General features: G+C 43.4%; 2 protein-coding genes across 2 annotated transcripts; one reads left to right on the top strand and one right to left on the bottom strand.

Annotated features, from left to right (window-relative positions):
• The first annotated feature begins 302 nt into the window (after positions 1–302).
• LOC133929411 (uncharacterized) lies at positions 303–7,532 on the top strand. The gene is made up of 14 exons (XM_062376152.1): positions 303–648; positions 1,825–1,986; positions 2,260–2,325; positions 2,459–2,602; positions 2,777–2,890; positions 2,991–3,092; positions 3,863–4,048; positions 4,517–4,606; positions 4,688–4,822; positions 4,983–5,105; positions 5,205–5,290; positions 5,381–5,993; positions 6,097–6,174; positions 6,260–7,532. The coding sequence occupies exons 1-14, from the start codon at positions 403–405 to the stop codon at positions 7,289–7,291; spliced, it is 3,177 nt and encodes a 1,058-aa protein (XP_062232136.1). The 5' UTR covers positions 303–402; the 3' UTR covers positions 7,292–7,532.
• A 412-nt stretch (positions 7,533–7,944) lies between these two features.
• LOC133929412 (NAC domain-containing protein 73-like) lies at positions 7,945–9,849 on the bottom strand. The gene is made up of 3 exons (XM_062376153.1): positions 9,204–9,849; positions 8,813–9,008; positions 7,945–8,719 (listed from the first exon to the last, which is right to left on the bottom strand). The coding sequence occupies exons 1-3, from the start codon at positions 9,363–9,365 to the stop codon at positions 8,154–8,156; spliced, it is 924 nt and encodes a 307-aa protein (XP_062232137.1). The 5' UTR covers positions 9,366–9,849; the 3' UTR covers positions 7,945–8,153.
• Between the last annotated feature and the right edge of the window lie 7,100 nt (positions 9,850–16,949).

Genomic DNA, 16,949 nt, shown 5'->3' with positions numbered 1-16,949 from the left:
AGATGAATGGAAACTATTTAGGGATCTTTAAATGCACAGCTTGCTTGAGGCAAAAAGAGAGAAAAAGACAGGGCTGGCCGATCGCAATTCGCCTCGGTCGCCTCCGGTTCGCAGGACAAAAGATAAATGGAAATTATTTAGGGATCTTTAAATGCCCAAGGCTTTTTGCACCGACCAAGCCCAAAAGTCCACCTCAGCTCAGACACAACGCGTGAAGCCCAAAAGGCGGTCGCGTGCCCGCGTGCAAGCGGGAACCGACCCATCCGGAACCCAACCGCGTCGCGTCGCGTCCCTTCGCTTCGTTGCTTTGCCCTCGTGAGCACTCGACCCAACGATTCCCTTCCCTCTTCCCATTTTGAAACAGAAAAGCAGACGCGTCCCCTTGGCGTCGGCGAGCTCGCTATGCTGCAGATGCTCGGCCTCCGCGGCGGCGGGGGGAGCCCCAGCGCGGGCGACGGGGGCGCCTCCACGCCCGTCAGGAACGGCGACGCCCCCGCGCGGCCGCTGCGGCTGGTGTACTGCGACGAGAAGGGCAAGTTCGTGATGGACCCCGAGGCGGTGGCGGCGCTGCAGCTCGTGAAGGGCCCCATCGGGGTAGTCTCCGTCTGCGGCCGCGCGCGGCAGGGCAAGAGCTTCGTGCTCAACCAGGTACGCCCGCGACATGGCTCACCTAGGTTCGGGGGAAATCCGGGCATGGCCAACGGCGATATGCGGCTAGGGTTTTGGCGTCGCCGCCAACATACGATCCGCTGATGTATTTATGCTTCGCGTGGGTGTTGGAAGTTAAAGTGATAAATTTAGCAACTCGAGTTGTTGTTTAGGTGAACTTTTGGATTCTAGGGTTTATTTAGTGGTGAAACTGGAGCGTTTGCCCAAAATTTGGTTTGTTTCGCATTTGTTCACAACGTTAGATGTTTCGGGAAAAAAGGGAATTCGAAGTTTGAATATAGCAATGCGAGTGGCTTAATTGTGGACACAATGGTTAAAGGTGAAACCTCTTTGTGTGCATATATTAGATGCGTGGTTTTCACTGGGACCTGAGTAGCAAATCAGTGCTTCGAATGTGGTTTAGCACTTATGCTACAATTTGGTCATTTGGTTGATTTCCTTATAGATTTGTGCTTTGTTCTGTTATTAGAATGGTGTATCAAATTTCTATTAGAAAGTTAATGTTTTGTCTTTATTGTATTGGGTTCTTGTTTTGGATGTGCTACCACCATTTAAGGATTAGTTTGAATATAAAGTTGTGATCTTGTAACTAGTTAAGGGAACCTTGTTTATCTGTCGGAATCATACAAACATTAGATTGTTGTGCATTGTTGGTGCTTTAAGCATTAGGATGCTGCAAAAGTTATTTGAAACAATTGTTGAAAATTGTGAAACAGTGATCGGCAACTGCTTCACAAGTCATTGGTTAGCAGTTCTTGGGTGCATCTGTCAACAACTACACTATATAGGATGAAAAAATGCTTGGAAGTAGGAAGGATATAAGTTTACTTGTGCATCATTACGGACCTTGTCATGCTGTGAAATTTCATTGATGAAGGAAATCTATATTGCTTCTAAGTATACTATGTTCCAGAATCTATATTTTTGTATTGTCTATTGTTGTCTCCTCTAGATTCTTTTAAGTGTGGATTTTAATGTTTCTCTATGTGCATTTGCTTCCATTGGATGAAATTGGAAGGTTGGAGTAAATTGAGATGGCGTGGCAATCTTATGAGCCACTATGTCCTCAGCTTTAATATAGATTGATATTCCTTTGTTGCGCGTTGCTGTTGTTTTATTCTGTGCATCAGACGATAAAATGGTCTCTGTCTGTAGCTTCTGGGGCGAAGCAGTGGTTTTCAAGTGGCTTCAACACATCGACCTTGCACCAAGGGACTCTGGATGTGGAGTGCGCCTTTGAAGAGAACTGGTCTTGATGGAACTGAATACAATCTTGTGTTGTTGGATACTGAAGGAATTGATGCTTATGACCAAACGGTATGTATTAGTGGTTTACCTTTGAAATAATGCCCTTCCATTGACGACGATCTGTGCTAAGTGATATTAGATAATATGAACTTTTAATTGGAGCCACACCTTTTGGGTGAGCCATACCTTTTGGGTGAGCCATACCTTTTGGGTGAATTATAATTTTAAGGAGTGTTTGTTATCATTTACTTTTCTGGTGATTTTTTATTTGTTATTTTGTGCAGTAGGACATATCTTTATACTTTCTGTCTTTTCTCATGCTCACCGTTTCCTTTTTGGCAGGGGACCTATAGTATCCAAATATTTTCCTTGGCTGTTCTACTGTCAAGCATGTTCATATACAACCAGGTACATTTCTGAATGAATGAATTATGCTCTACATCTTTGGAGCTGGAGGGAATAATAGACTGATACTTTAGTACTTAGTTGTAATCTGTCATTGAGGGATGCTAATCGTTGAGCCTTCTGTTACTTCTTCCAGATGGGAGGTATAGATGAAGCCGCATTGGATCGTCTCTCACTGGTCACGGAGATGACGAAGCATATTCGTGTCAGGGCCTCAGGTGGAAAGTCCACTGCATCTGAACTTGGGCAGTTTTCACCTGTCTTTGTTTGGTTGTTGAGGGTAAGATATTGGATTTTTGTGTCCTGATATCAACTACATTAGAATGCTCTAATTGTTCCATAGTTGTACATGCATGTTCTGATTTCTGTCAAACATATATGGTGTTTAACCACAGTCTTCTTTACGCAATAAACATTTTTGATATACAATGATGTGCCGCTTCCTTTCCTATAGGACTTCTACCTGGATTTGACAGAAGACGACAGAAAAATTACTCCACGAGATTACCTTGAACTTGCACTGAGGCCTGTTCAAGGTGGAGGAAGGGATGTATCTGCAAAGAATACGGTATGGTAGTGTTTTTTTTCCTTGAAATGCAGTTCTGCTTAAGTAACTTGACATACAGACTGTCCTGATGCATCTTTTTTTTACAATGCTCATCTGGAAGATACGGGAGTCCATCCGTGCTCTTTTTCCAGATAGGGAATGCTTTACGCTTGTGCGACCTGTGAACACTGAGAAAGATCTCCAGCGTCTTGATCAACTTCCTGTAAGTGTTGTGGCCTTATCCTAAAAATGCTCAACACATCATATTTTGTTGGTTGCATCAAACTTCTGCCAAGCTCTCCATTTGCGCAAGTACCCACATGGTATATTGTATTTCTTTGTAGACTGGGTTCTGATTGGATTCGAGTATTAATAAAATGTTAAATGTTTGACAATTACTCTTGTTGGTAATAGCATTGTCAAGTACCAGTCAGGAAGATCCAGCTTATCAGAATATATTACACTATTTGTCCATTTGTCCCAGTAATTTACTAAATTATGCCACGTTTTTGTTATGGCGATAAAATTTAGCTACATGATACTTGCAGATACTCCTCCAGCCACAAAAGAATACTAGTTTGGACATTGACATGGTCTTTAAATTGTAACTTCGGTCACTAATATTTATTGCATTATATCTAAAAACCTAGCCAATTATAACTTTATGAAAGTGCTTTTTTGAAACAAATCTATACTTATTGTGTTGTTCCTATGTTCGATCTCAGTATCCAATTAGATAACAGTAGTGGAAGTTTAAGAAATTTGGCCGCACTTATCCCAGAATGACACTCTTATCTGACTGGTGGGAGTAGTAAATATTGGCATTTGGTTCTTTCCTACCCAAGATGAATTAGAATACAGCTTATATTAGAAAAATAAAAGTTTATGCAGGTAGAGTTAATAAACGATATACATGTCCTTCCTTTCAGGAGTTATCAATATGATTCTAAGTGAGTGATGTTGATGCAAATTTTCCTTATCTCTGTATTGCAGTTGAGTAACTTCCGTCCAGAGTTCAGATCTGGTTTGGATGCTTTCACAAAATTTGTGCTTGACCGAACAAGACCTAAACAACTTGGAGCTAGTACCATGACAGGCCCCATCCTTGCTGGATTGACACAATCATTTCTTGATGCCATTAATAGTGGTGCTGTACCTACAATATCTTCGTCATGGCAGGTATATCGAGTTGATTACAACATTTTGACTTATGTTGGATCTTTTTCCTACATTGTGTGACTTTTTTTGGTGTGAATTACAGCTTAGTTCATGCAATGCTATATGTAATAGACCTGTCACTTTGTATTAACATTTTTGTCTATCAGTGGTACTATTTACTGAAGGAAGTCTGTGATAAAGTGCGAAAGACTGATGGACAAGCTCTGTTTGAAAAATGCTGACTATAAAACTTAAATCTGCAATTGAGATACTGTTAAAACTTAAATCTGCAAATGATGAAAATATTCTTAGCTATTTGGATCAGTGCAAAGTGACAAAAACTGTTTGATGTGCAATCGGAGTAATTATGCACTATTAGAGTGCTGCTGAACCGTTTATATCATCAGTGCACCTCTTCTATTCAACTATGATCTAGATATCTTGTTCCTTCTCTGGGAGGAAGTTACCTGACAGTTTTTATTTATGCAGAGTGTGGAGGAAGCAGAATGTCGAAGGGCATATGATTCTGCTGTGGACACCTACAATTCTTCATTTGACCGCAAAAGACAAGTAGAAGAGGTGGGATTGCTAATAAGCGAGTTGCAGTAGTTATCTCATTTGAGCCTTTTGGAGTCTCTACTGATTTGTGGATGTGTGCAGGATTCTTTGAGAGAAGCACATGAAGATGCAATGAGGAAGGCTATTAGTGCTTTTAATGCTTCTGCTGTTGGTGCTGGGTCAGCTCGTTCGAAATTTGAAAAGCTTCTTCACAGTTCTCTTAAAAAGGCCTTTGAGGTCATATCATCACTCCTCATCTGCTGCTTGAATTGAGCATGCCTGCTTATTATTTGCATTTGACATGAATCATTGATCAATGCCTGGTAATTTTGAAGTAAATTACTACTTGATCATGATTTATGAGTGGGTAGGTTAACTGGTAACCGCATGAATGCAGGATTACAAAAGGAATGCTTTTTTGGAGGCTGATTTGCAGTGTTCAAACAGAGTACAGAGCATGGAATCAAAGGTGCGGGCAGCATGTAACCGAAATGATGCAAAGTTAGATGACATAGTCAGGGTAAGACTACTACAAACTTCTCTGCTGGTGTAATTAATCGACAAGCCTTAGTCTTCATATTAGTTTATGTTAATGCCCTTTCTGTTTTATTCATTGCAGCTCCTTGATGGCCTGCTCACAGAGTATGAGTCAACGTCCTATGGCCCCGGGAAATGGAAAAAGCTAGCTACATTTCTACAGCAGTGGTTTGCACCTCTTCATTTGTCTTATTGCTGGTTGATGTGAAATGATGATCTAACGTAATCATTTCACTCTTTTGTGGAATTTCACTGCAGTTTGGCGGGGCCTGTGCTAGATCATTTCAGAAGACAGTTGGAGCATATTGACGCTGAAAGGAATGCTTTGAGATCGAAATGCAATTCAAGTGATGATAAGTTGGCATTGCTCAGGAAGCAGCTTGAAGCTAGTGAGGGTCACAGAGCTGAGTATTTGAGGCGCTATGAGGAAGCTATCAATGATAAGCAGAAAATTTCAAAAGATTACTCTGTTCGTATTACTGATCTTCAGAACAAGAGTAGCAAGTTGGAAGAACGGTGTATGGGCTTGTCTTCTGCTCTTGATGCTGCAAAACGGGAATCCAATGATTGGAAGAGCAAATATGATCACAGTGTCTTACAGCAAAACGCAGATGAAAGTAAGTTAAAATCCCAAATTGCTTCTCTGGAGTCTAGGGTAAATATAAGTGAGGGCAGATTATCTGCTACACGAGAACAGGCTGAATCTGCTCAAGAGGAGGCGTCAGAGTGGAAACGAAAATATGAAGTTGCTGTTAGTGAGGCCAAAACAGCTCTGCAGAGAGCGGCTGTAGCACAGGAACGCATAAATAAGAAGGTGCAAGAAAGGGAAGATGTGTTGAGGGCAGAACTTGCTAACCAACTGTCTGACAAGGTAATCCTTTCTCTCAATGTTATGGTGCATTGAAAATTATTTTTCTCCCAAGTCTTGCATGCGTTCTTTTGGTCACTTAACTTTTGCTTATGCTGTATAACAGGAAGAGGAAATAGCAAGACTAAATGCAAAAATTAGCCAAACCGAAATTCATGCTACGAGTTTGATCTCAAGGCTTGAGGTCTGTCTCTCTCCCTTGTCCTACCTCTCCATCTCCCTGTCTCTTTCTTTCAACATAATCTCATTTCTGCAATGATCAAATTCAGGCTACTGAAGCAAAGTTGAAGAACCATGAGTCAGATTCATTGGCTTTGAAGGAAGAGATCAGATCGTTGACTGATAACCTGGAGTCTATTAGAAGTGAAGCTCTGTCACACGAGAAGGAAGTGAGGATCCTGGAACAAGAAAAGAACCACCTTCAGGAGAAGTATCTGTCAGAGTGCAAAAAGTTTGATGAGACAGATATCAGATGCAAGGAAGCTGAAAGGGAGGCCAGACGAGCAACAGAATTGGCTGATGTAGCTCGTGCGGAAGCAGCTGCTGCTCAAAAGGATAAGGGTGAAGCTCAGCGGCTAGCAATGGAAAGACTTGCACTGATAGAAAGAATGGAGCGACAGGTTGAGGCTCTAGAGAGAGACAAGGCTAAGATGGTAGAAGAAATTGAGAAACTTCATCAGTCAGAGATGGATGCCGTGTCCAAGGTCGTATTGCTCGAAAAAAGTGTTGATGAGCGGGAAAAAGAAATTGATGAAATGTTGAAACGGAATAATCAGCAAAGATCTAGTACGGTCCAAGTGCTTGAGAGTCTACTGGCAACAGAACGTGAAGCTTGCGCTGAAGCCAATAAGAGGGCTGAGGCCTTGTCATTGCAGCTGCAAGCAACTCAAGGCAAACTGGATATGCTCCAGCAAGAGCTGACATCTGTTCAGCTCAATGAAACCGCACTCGATAGCAAGCTTAAGACCTCTGCAAGGCGCCTAAGGGGTGAAGCTACCGAGTCTGTCCATGATATGGACATCGACGATGACAACAATGGGAGGCATAGGAAACGATCAAAAAGCACAACAAGTCCATTTAAGAATAATCACACAGAGGATGGTGGATCCGTATTTATTGGTGAAGATAGTTACAACGGGAGCCAACAAGGAACAGAGACCGAAGACTATACAAAGTTCACTGTGCAGAAACTGAAGCAGGAGCTCACGAAGCACGGTTTTGGTGCTCAACTGCTTCAATTGAAGAATCCAAACAAGAAGGACATTGTTGCCGTATATGAAAAGCATGTCGCCGGCAAGTAGTTGTTCCTCGGCAATACTATGTTCTGTTACTCTTTATGCGTGCTAGACTATTCTGTAGCATTGAACGTTGGTGACACGATCTAGATGGATGTGAAACAATGCATGTAACTTAGTGTGAAACTTTGGTTTGTGCGTTTTTTCAGTGGTGCAGTTCGTTTAAGCGTGCACCATTGGCAAGTACTTGTATGTGTTTGCAGTTAGGAACTGTGTTTGAAGAGCTAAAATCACACAGTGTTGGCGACTTGGCGTTTCTGTAGTTATGAAATCAGCACATCAGGAAATGCCACCTGTCTTGTAGATACAGAGGACTGGTAAGACCGAACCATCCGAAATTTCAAACTACTTGAAGTCTTGAACAAATTTTGAAACGAATTGGCAGGGAGCTGATGATTATATTAATAAGGAGGAGTAACCGAAGGGTAAAAAAAGAAACAGAACATAATAGAAACAAGAAAAATGGATTTGCCGAGGCTAGGCACAACAAGCTCTATTCTCTCCGCGTAAGGTGGCCCAAGTGTCGCGCCCCTGCAAAATCCCTAGAGCTTGCCTCGTCTTTGATTAGCTTGGCTACGAAGAATGCTGGTTTTTCCACTTTATTAAAAATTGAATGATCTGAGCATTCGAACAATACGACGGAACAACTGCAGCTTAACAAAAAAAAATATATCCATAAATGAATGTCAGGTTAGAGTACAACGAGCACGATACTCCTATACCCACAACATGTAATATCTTCACTTGAGCTGTCGTTTTCAGGCCACGGATAGTGCCCCTGTCACCCTGATGAGACCTGATCCACCCCTAATTAACCCATGAATTGGTAGTTTTTAGTATAATCTTTTGTCTTGAATTATTGATTCATTCAGGGGCCATAGCTAGCCCTTCCTGCATGAACTGCAAAGTTTGGCATGAAGTGAGCAGCAGCAGCAGCAGATGCCCCGTTACTTGGGATCCCCTGGCCATACCGTATCATTGCTGGATTGTAGAACTGATCTACAGCGCTTGCTCCTCTCAGAATGCCACCACCCTGATGGCCGGCAAGTGCATTGTTGTTAGCGGCGGCGAGGGCGGGCTCCTTAGCCGCGGTCGAGCCGCACTGCCTGGGCTGCGTCTGGAAGAAGACCTTGGAGACGACGAGCTCGCCGTCGCGCTCCTCCTCGTCGGAGCCGAGGTGGTACTGGTGCATCACCCAATTGGTCTTCTCGGGCTTGCGCTGCTTGCCGTAGTTGGTGTAGAGCACCAGGATCTTCTTGTACCCACGGGGCCTGCCGTTGGACAGCACCGGCCTCGTCTTGCCGGTCTTGTGCCACCGCGTCTCGCCGCCGTCCTCGTCTTCGCTGTGCACCTTCCGCCGCTTCCTCGTCCCCGTCGTGTACGCCTTCGACGGCCGGTGGAAGAAGTGCCGGACCAGCCCGTCCTTGCTCAAACCTGAAACAATATTCACCAAGCCGATAGATATATACGTGGAGTCACGTACACAACACTCCCACATCGATAGGCACGCCATGCACACGTGCGTACCGGGAAGCCTCTCGGGATGCGTGTAGCAGATGCCGTTCTCGCCCTCGATGGTGGGGATGAACTCGTCGACGAGGGGGTGGAGCTTCCGGTAGTCCGGCCTCGCCTTGCCCTCCAAGTGCTCCAGAAGCTCCTGGTCCGTCGGATCGAACTTCACACCGGCCGGCAGGCCCGGCAAGTCCTGGATCGTGGTGGTCCCCTGAAATCAGTTTGATACGTGCATATCAGCAGGGATTCCAATTTCGTTTATAATTTTTTTCAAGAGTAAGTCTTAGCCCGAGTCTGTTAGATTTACATGTTGATGCATGCTCGGCTTCTAAGCTGCGACATGCATAGGAAGATAGAAGAACTAAGAAGACGAACGTGCGTTCACGCGCATGCGCACTGACGGTACCTGTTCATACTGCGCGCGGTGCCCACACGACGGGCACATCTTGACCAGGACGGCGAGCGACGCCGCCGCCGCCTTCTTGCCCGCAGCGGCCACGGCGACGGCCGGGGACAGGCCGTTGTCCACGAGGGCGCGGACGTCGTTGAAACCGTTGCACCACGTCATCCTCCTCGCTCGATCTCGCCTCCTCGCGAGAGGCGGCTATATATGACGCCTCTCTCCGTAAGCACTACGCCTCTGCACGATACTAGCAGACCACCCCCATGACAGGCAAAGCTAAGACCGTCTGGCTGGAAAGGAATGCAGGGTTAAAAGAAGACGAAGGCCATAGGCTGGGCTACATCTAGAGAGGTGTGGAGAGAGAAAGAGAGACTGAAATCGGAGAGGGAAAAACAAACAAAGGGGGTTGGTCAAGGAAAGAGAACCGGGAGAGAGAGAGAGAAGAAGGAAGCCGCTAGCTAGCTTGTCCCTGTTAAAAGCTACCAGCGATCACACACCACCGTACACTACTCTCAGTGATTTCTCCATCTCCAGCCGGTACAAACAGCGTATCACATCACGCATGCAGATGCAACTTTTCGCTATGGCTTCCCACTACGATCATCGATCGAGAGAGGCATGCACTAGCTAGGCTGCTAGCTAGCTAGCTAGCACTATAAAGGGAAAGCACGGCATGCAGGATGAGCAACAAGAGATACAGCCTAGCTTTTCTTTCCTTTTATGTTGTTTGATCAAGTGTTTGCACAAGACACACACAAGGATACAGTTGCTTGCTCCTCACGTATAGGCCTCGCAGGATTTTCTGTATACGTGAGAAGGAAACCAGGGCCGGCTGGCGCCCGTATCCTCTGCGGCGGCCCCCAACCGGGTCGCAGTCCCGGATCAGGTGATAGGTCAGTGCTAGTGTGGGTAATACAACTCCACAACGTGGCGCACGCATTCTCTATTTCTATTGTTCATCCATCTCATTTATCTATTAATTCTTTCATCTACTTTATACTTTTTCTAACCCTTTAATATAAAGCTTAACGTAACTATATAGTTAAGACAGACAGAAAATGAATGCACACGACATTATGAAAATTTCCCTTGCGTGTCTGCCCTGCTAGTTGCTGCAGTCCGGCAGAGCACATACTGACCTAACTCCATGCCGATCGATCATCTGATCAGTTGCAACTTGTTTTGGTACATGTGCGTGCACCAAAAATAGCACCATGCACGCATTTGGAACTGCCAATATGGGAAGTATGCGTGAATGCGATCATGCCAGGTGGTTGAGGCGTTGAGCTTCGTACTTTCGCCCGTGTTCAGAGCAGCTGCGTCACGCATCGCCTGCATATATTCTCTTCTCTGTACTGGCTGGTGAGTGGTGAGTGGTGACTGGCGAGGCCCTGCAGATGCTGCAGATGAAAATATCTAAAACTGGAACCTGTTGGTTGGCTGGATTAGAAATTCTCCCTTCACCAATGAAACCATCGGAGTATACCATACATAACGAACACATGTGTGGAAATATGGGACGAGATGAGTACATATCGGTGAGGTATCTGACAACCAGACACTCATGTTTGGATTTTGGGACAAATATTCTGTGTAGCTTTCCGTGCAGGGAAGGGAAGGTACAATTGTCTCGAAAGGTTTTGCTAATTATGAAAGATCAAAGGCTCTAACCTTAGGTCAATTTGTTTTTGTGATTAATACTAATAGTTGATGGAACTAATATTGTTTGCTAATATACAAGGCATAGTTTTATGGATGCTATATGATGAAATTAGGTTCCAAACATCTCAAAGTGATGACCATCAGGGTCAAAGAAGAGCTTCATAAAAATATAAGAATATATTGTTTAGATAAGTAATCATGATATTGGGAGTATCACTTGTGTTGATAAGTTTATTTTCTTTGGTCATGATATAAAGAGAGGTTTATGTTTAGTAGCTTGATATGATGTCTTTAGGTTAGTTACCTAAGTAGGTGATACACATTGGTTGGCTAGCTCTAATAGACTAGAATGAAGATCCAAGACATCAAGGAAGAGAAACCACGAAGCTCGGGACTTAAAAAAGATCAAATTAGACAAGTCCCCCTAGAAACCTGGTCACCACATGATATGGTCAGACATCGTATGATACGATAATTGCAAGCAACTGGTGCATAAGACTCTTCACACCGGACTGTTCGGTCAGTTGTTCTTCATACTTCAGCACTCGGAATCGTCTCTGCAAGAAAGGTTCCAATGTGTTGTTCTTCCTTATCACCGGACTATCCGAGCAGTTGGATCTTCTCTTTTTTCCCTTGGAAATACTCCGATGTAACTTTCTCTGTGATCACCGGACTATCTGATCAGTTCATTAATCTGCTTCAATAGCTGCAACCTCTCTGGTAGAAATGCTCCGGTGTGATCCTCCGGTACGCACAAGCTAATCACCGGACAATCCGGTGGGTTGCTCTTTAGTCTTCAACAGCTATAACCTTCTTTGCAGGAAATGCTCTAGTGAGTGCAACACGTTGAGCATTAGACTATCCGGTGAGGCAAATCTTCCTGAGACTTTTCCAATCTAGCCAATCTTTGTCCTGACTGCGGTGGTTTGTTCATATATTGCATCCATGAGATCTACTAAAGCATATGCTTGATAAACATATTAGTCTCATTGACTATATTATCATTAATCACTAAAATTACAATCATAACCTAATAGGATCATTTTCGCTACATCCGCTAAGACAAAACAGATAGATCCGGCCAAGATACTAGTACTCGAGTTGGGTAACCAATCTAGATATTTCTAGTATACAACTTCTAGATTTTCGGATGTATTAAGTACCACAGATTCGGTTTCACAATATCTAGAGTTGTTAAGTATATGCGCGATGTATCATGTCCATATGTGGTGCATTCTTTATGCGTATATACCCTATAGTTATATATCTGACAATATTGCACTGCTTTATCTTCCGCATTTACTTTTCCAAGAATTGCATGTTTAGTTGCTAGGATTGAAACATATGATGTAAAACTTTATTATGATAGAGTAGTCACGTTAGATAAACTTAAAGCATATTTTAAAAAATTATTTAAATTTATCTTATTAATTTAAGCCGTGTAGTTTTTAAAACTCTAATTCACACCCTAGCTCTCGTTTAGGGCATCATCCGTCCTTACAAATTATCAGGGACCTAATACTTTCATGAAAAACAATATATATCCTTAGAGAGAGAGGTATGTATATATGCATGCTTCAGCTGATGAATAATGCATAATTTGACGCCAAAAGACAATGACATGTCTGACAGGTCCATTATATTAGATGGTTCAGTTACGATGTTCTGAGGCCTTCGTGATCACCTGCAGCACGACGACGTCGTAGCTAAAGGGAAACTTTGGAGGACGTCATGCGTGCGTTCGCGCGAGCAGCTAGCGGAGCTGGAGCAGGTGGAGTGGAGACGGGGCAACCCGATGGATTCGCAAGACGTTCCACGACCGGAGAGGAAGCTGGGAGCTTCGGATACGAGGTCGCCGTGGAGTGTCTTGCAAGGCAAATGCTAAGCCTCCCCCCACAGCATACAAATAAAGTCCTCTAGATATTTATCCTTAATCATCTGTCATAGACCGTAGTGGTCGAGGTTATGGGTACAAGTTCAATACCTACCCTTCTTAAAATCCAAGATATACTGGCAGATGTGTTGAGTGTAGGTCTTACACGTATTCTAAAAAAATTCTAAGATATATACACCGTCGCCTCTCATGTTTTATTTATAATTGCCGCTTTTTTTAGCGGATGCGCCTAATCATAATTCCATGCATGGTAAAACTACACTCGTTCTTGGGAGATTGGTCAGTGGCCACGCACAGTTTATTCTCAAGGTCAAGCAGCTGCCACATGCTACCACAGGGATTCAAATTTCGTCTATATTTCATAAATTTCGGAGGAGAACAAAACATCTAATTATAAAATCTACTTTCACTGTTGCGTGAGACTTACATAGCAAAGAAAAAAATGACTAAAATTACGGTGAAATTTCTCAATTTTTATTTTTTCAACGATAAATAAAAATATTATAAAATAAATTTGAAATACCTGCCTGCTACAGTTGTCAATTCACGAGTAGCTCACTTGCCTAGCTAGTACGTGTGTGCATCATGTCGGTTGGAAGCTTGGAAATGCGCATTGGAAATTTGGTGGGTGTTGGGGTGTCGTCGTGGCAGGAACTGGTTGGTTACATGACCCGATATCTAATTCTATTGGTCTGTGGATAATTTCTGGCCACTAGCTTAATTATTTTAGATTATTGAGATCGGACGTAGCAAGGGAGCTTTAGGCCTCAATTGATCGGGAGATAGTATGCCTCTATCAGAAAATGACTGTATACCACTTCAAGAAGTAGCGCATATATATATATATATGCTCTTTGGCAATGAAAGGATGACATGTCAAGTGGTCAACTAATAAGCATAAAATAACTTTTGTACAAGGATGAGATTGATTATATTGCAAAGTACGACAAAATTCAGTGCGTCAACTTATGATATAGTGTAGGAGTGTAGTTGAGCTGTAACATTTGACAGAGATATGTATACTGTCATAGTGAGAGGATTTAACAGTGGTGTGTGACTTTTCATTTCTTCCTTCTCTTCTTTTTGTTCAGGCAAATGGTGTGTATATATAAGTTGTACTTGTAAATGCTATCTGAGAGATGCATGTAAACGTACACATAGACCAATAAGACCAAGTATCTTATTTTAACGTGAAATGAAATTGTATGCCTTGCTCGAGTACGAATGTCGAGCTCGTACCAAATTGATATACGAACCGATTAATTAGAAGGACGTGTCTGTAATTAATCCAAATCAAGTGCTTAGTTGCCCTGCAGGACAAGCTTAAGCTTCCTCCTCCAGGCATGTTGAAAATTGCGACATCGTACTTCAAAACTGGAATTGATTGCACGTTTTGTGGTGCTGCGTCAACTGTCAAGACATCACTCATCAGAAGTAGGAAGACTTCGTGTGTGTATACAGGGGCCGAACTAAGCCATGGCAAGGTGGACTTCAATCTGGGGTGTAGGAATTTTACTAAGGTATAGCTCAGGTAGTAAAGGGCCAACCTAGGGTAATATTTAGACATTACTGTTAAAGTTCAGTCTGGATGTGATCAAATCATAGTTCCGCCCATGTGTGTGCGTGTATATATATATATATATATATATAGGACACCTATTCTATACTCCTAGGAGTATGAGAGGTGGGAGTACATACACCCAGGAGTACATACTAGTTTTCCTATATATATATATATATAAATAATATCACCTCTTCTATCCATGATTGATTGAGATTAACTTGCTCGATATGATGTGGAACATTTAACTTGCTCGATTGGGATTATTACAGAAGCATCTTAATGCTAGTGAGATTTTACTGCTACAACTGAAAAAAAATAAGAAAAAGAAAAGATTTTACTGCTACGACTCCAGAACATGCAGTAAAATGTTGTTATATAATAATATATGAAGTAGTAAAATGAAATAATGGGATGTAGCCTATAAGCCATCGCGATGCCAAACTTCATTAGATCTACACTCGTGAAAGAAGGTTAACAATAATTTATGTGAGTGACTACTAGGAAACTAATGTATGCACACGTCGTGGTCTACTGATCTGGACCAAGGGAAATAACAAAAGTTGACGCTAACAAAGCAGATGTGCACAAATGGTAATGCTGTGCTTTCCCTAAGAGAGAGAGAGAGAGAGAGAGAGAGAGAGAGAGAGAGAGAGAGAGAGAGAGAGAGAGAGAGAGAGAGATGGTAATGCTGTGCTGATCGAGTGAAATGTATACTAGGATATATACTTTGATACAAGTAGGGCTTACCTAAGATTTAAAGCCAGCACACACTGATCACGCTATGATTGAGTCATTGCAGAAAAGGAACCACACGAATAAAGGATTTTGCTGTCGTCTCTTGCAACTTTACAATGTTCTCCAGGGCGTACCCCTTCCCCTGGTGCAGCTATGAAATGCCGGATGCAATGTGGTGGAATCTCTCGGCACAGGAAAGCCATTGGGCTGTCTGTGGCAGGTAAAGAAAAGAAGGAAGTAGGCCCACTGCAGGAGGCATCTTACTTGGCGCAGCCTAAAGTGTTTTGTTCCGACCGATTACGATCCTTTTGATCACGTATGCGCCGCAAAGCCTGTCTTGCATACAGAATGCACATGCATGTAGAACCTGATCTATAGTGATTTGGGCTAGATTTTCGCATAAGGTCGGCAGTATCAGGTTCAGAACTGTTGGGCCTGTTATTTCAGCAAGAACTGTTGGGCCTGTTATTTCAGCAAGAACTGTTGGGCCTGTTATTGTGGACTTAGTCGGCTTCCATCCTATGAATAGCTAAAAATATTGTTCCCCATCTAGGGGATTAGAAGCACCCTGCAAGCAACGTTCTACGGTCATTGTTTGCTGACGAGTGACGACTAAACTGAGCTCTTGGTGATGCGTTCAAGTTACAAACTACTCCATCCCCTCTCATTCTGCCAAACGGGATCTAATTCTTATCGGACTATCACACCACATGTATTTAAATAAAACACAGGACAGCCACCATACTTGGCGTTCTGTTTGTCGTCTGCACAATGCGGATCGCTGTCAGAACATATCGTCAGAGGAGAGTATGAGCCAAAAATCTTCCCCGTATCACGCATTTGCCTGATCTGCATGAGGCGTCTGGCTCATCACAAAAAGAAACGAACTGATCAATGGCGGAAGGCTGAGAGCTAGCGCGTGGCCTCTTGCGTTACTCAACCGCGCGTGTGTGGTGAGTGCGTGCGTGCGCGCGAGCTCAAGCGTAGGTAGCTGGAGTGCAACCGAAAGGAACCGGAGGCTGAATTGAGCCGCAAAAAACTCGGGCCCGTTCGGCCGTTTCTCTTGCAAGCAACCGCAAGCTCCCGATTTAGGAAAAAAAATTATATGCAACGGTCCTGTAAGAGAAGGCGTTTGCAGCACTATTTAAATAGTCGTTACCTGTTTTTAATATGGATCTTAAAGTGATAAATAAGATTCACTCCAACATTAATTATATATAATAAGTAATGAGTTAGTCAACTTTGACTTGCGGTATGAACGGGTGCCGTATTTTTGTTTCCACTGCGGATTCATGGGACACTCGGATAAGGAGTGTGCAAAGGCTGGTGAGGGGGCAGTCTCGCAGCTTTATTCGGCTGAACTTCGTTGTTCGCCGTTTAAGCATTATGAACGAAGAACAAGCTATGTCAAGGCGGAGGCCACTCCGACGGTCCGGCGACAGCTTGCTTTCAACCAAGCCGGCAGTGCAGGCTCTTCTTCTAATCGGCAGAGAGGACAGGGGCAGGATGCCAAGGGGGATCAGCCTGTACAGGTTGGTGTGAGGGATGACTTTGAAGAACAAGAAGCAGAAGGAAATATGCAGATTGATAAAGAACTATCAGAGCAAGCAAACAAACTTTCTGTGATGGAACGAGAGGGGAAGAAGGAGAAGGCCAGCAAGAAAGGAAAAACTGTACAATCTGTTTCTCTGTTGGTAACCAAAAATCTTGGAGGGGTGACTAATACAAAGGCAGATTTAATCAGAGGGGCGCCAATTCCTGGAGTTTCCTTAACTTCCAGTGATATGATCCCAGCGCTGCGGTCTTTGGGGACGGTGTTGGAGTCACAGGGCACCTCTGAGCTGATGGAAGATGGTCTGCTACGATCCAAAAGGGTGGCTGACCAGAGGGGCAC

The sequence above is a fragment of the Phragmites australis genome, chromosome 9 (genome assembly GCF_958298935.1).
Source record: "Phragmites australis chromosome 9, lpPhrAust1.1, whole genome shotgun sequence".
Taxonomy (NCBI): domain Eukaryota; kingdom Viridiplantae; phylum Streptophyta; class Magnoliopsida; order Poales; family Poaceae; genus Phragmites; species Phragmites australis.
The sequence above is the reverse complement of the archived record's forward strand: the minus strand, read 5'-3'. Positions and strand labels throughout refer to the sequence as shown.

What these genes read in the sequence shown, in the direction of transcription:
- LOC133929411 (XM_062376152.1), top strand. Translation starts at nt 403, where the DNA reads ATGCTGCAGATGCTCGGCCTCCGCGGCGGCGGGGGGAGCCCCAGCGCG. An exon ending in GCATGTTCATATACAACCAG is followed by an intron (nt 2,326 to 2,458) that starts GTACATTTCTGA and finishes TACTTCTTCCAG; the next exon opens with ATGGGAGGTATAGATGAAGC. An exon ending in GTTTGATCTCAAGGCTTGAG is followed by an intron (nt 6,175 to 6,259) that starts GTCTGTCTCTCT and finishes GATCAAATTCAG; the next exon opens with GCTACTGAAGCAAAGTTGAA.
- LOC133929412 (XM_062376153.1), bottom strand. Translation starts at nt 9,365, where the DNA reads ATGACGTGGTGCAACGGTTTCAACGACGTCCGCGCCCTCGTGGACAAC. An exon ending in ACCGCGCGCAGTATGAACAG is followed by an intron (nt 9,009 to 9,203) that starts GTACCGTCAGTG and finishes AACTGATTTCAG; the next exon opens with GGGACCACCACGATCCAGGA. An exon ending in GCATCCCGAGAGGCTTCCCG is followed by an intron (nt 8,720 to 8,812) that starts GTACGCACGTGT and finishes ATATTGTTTCAG; the next exon opens with GTTTGAGCAAGGACGGGCTG.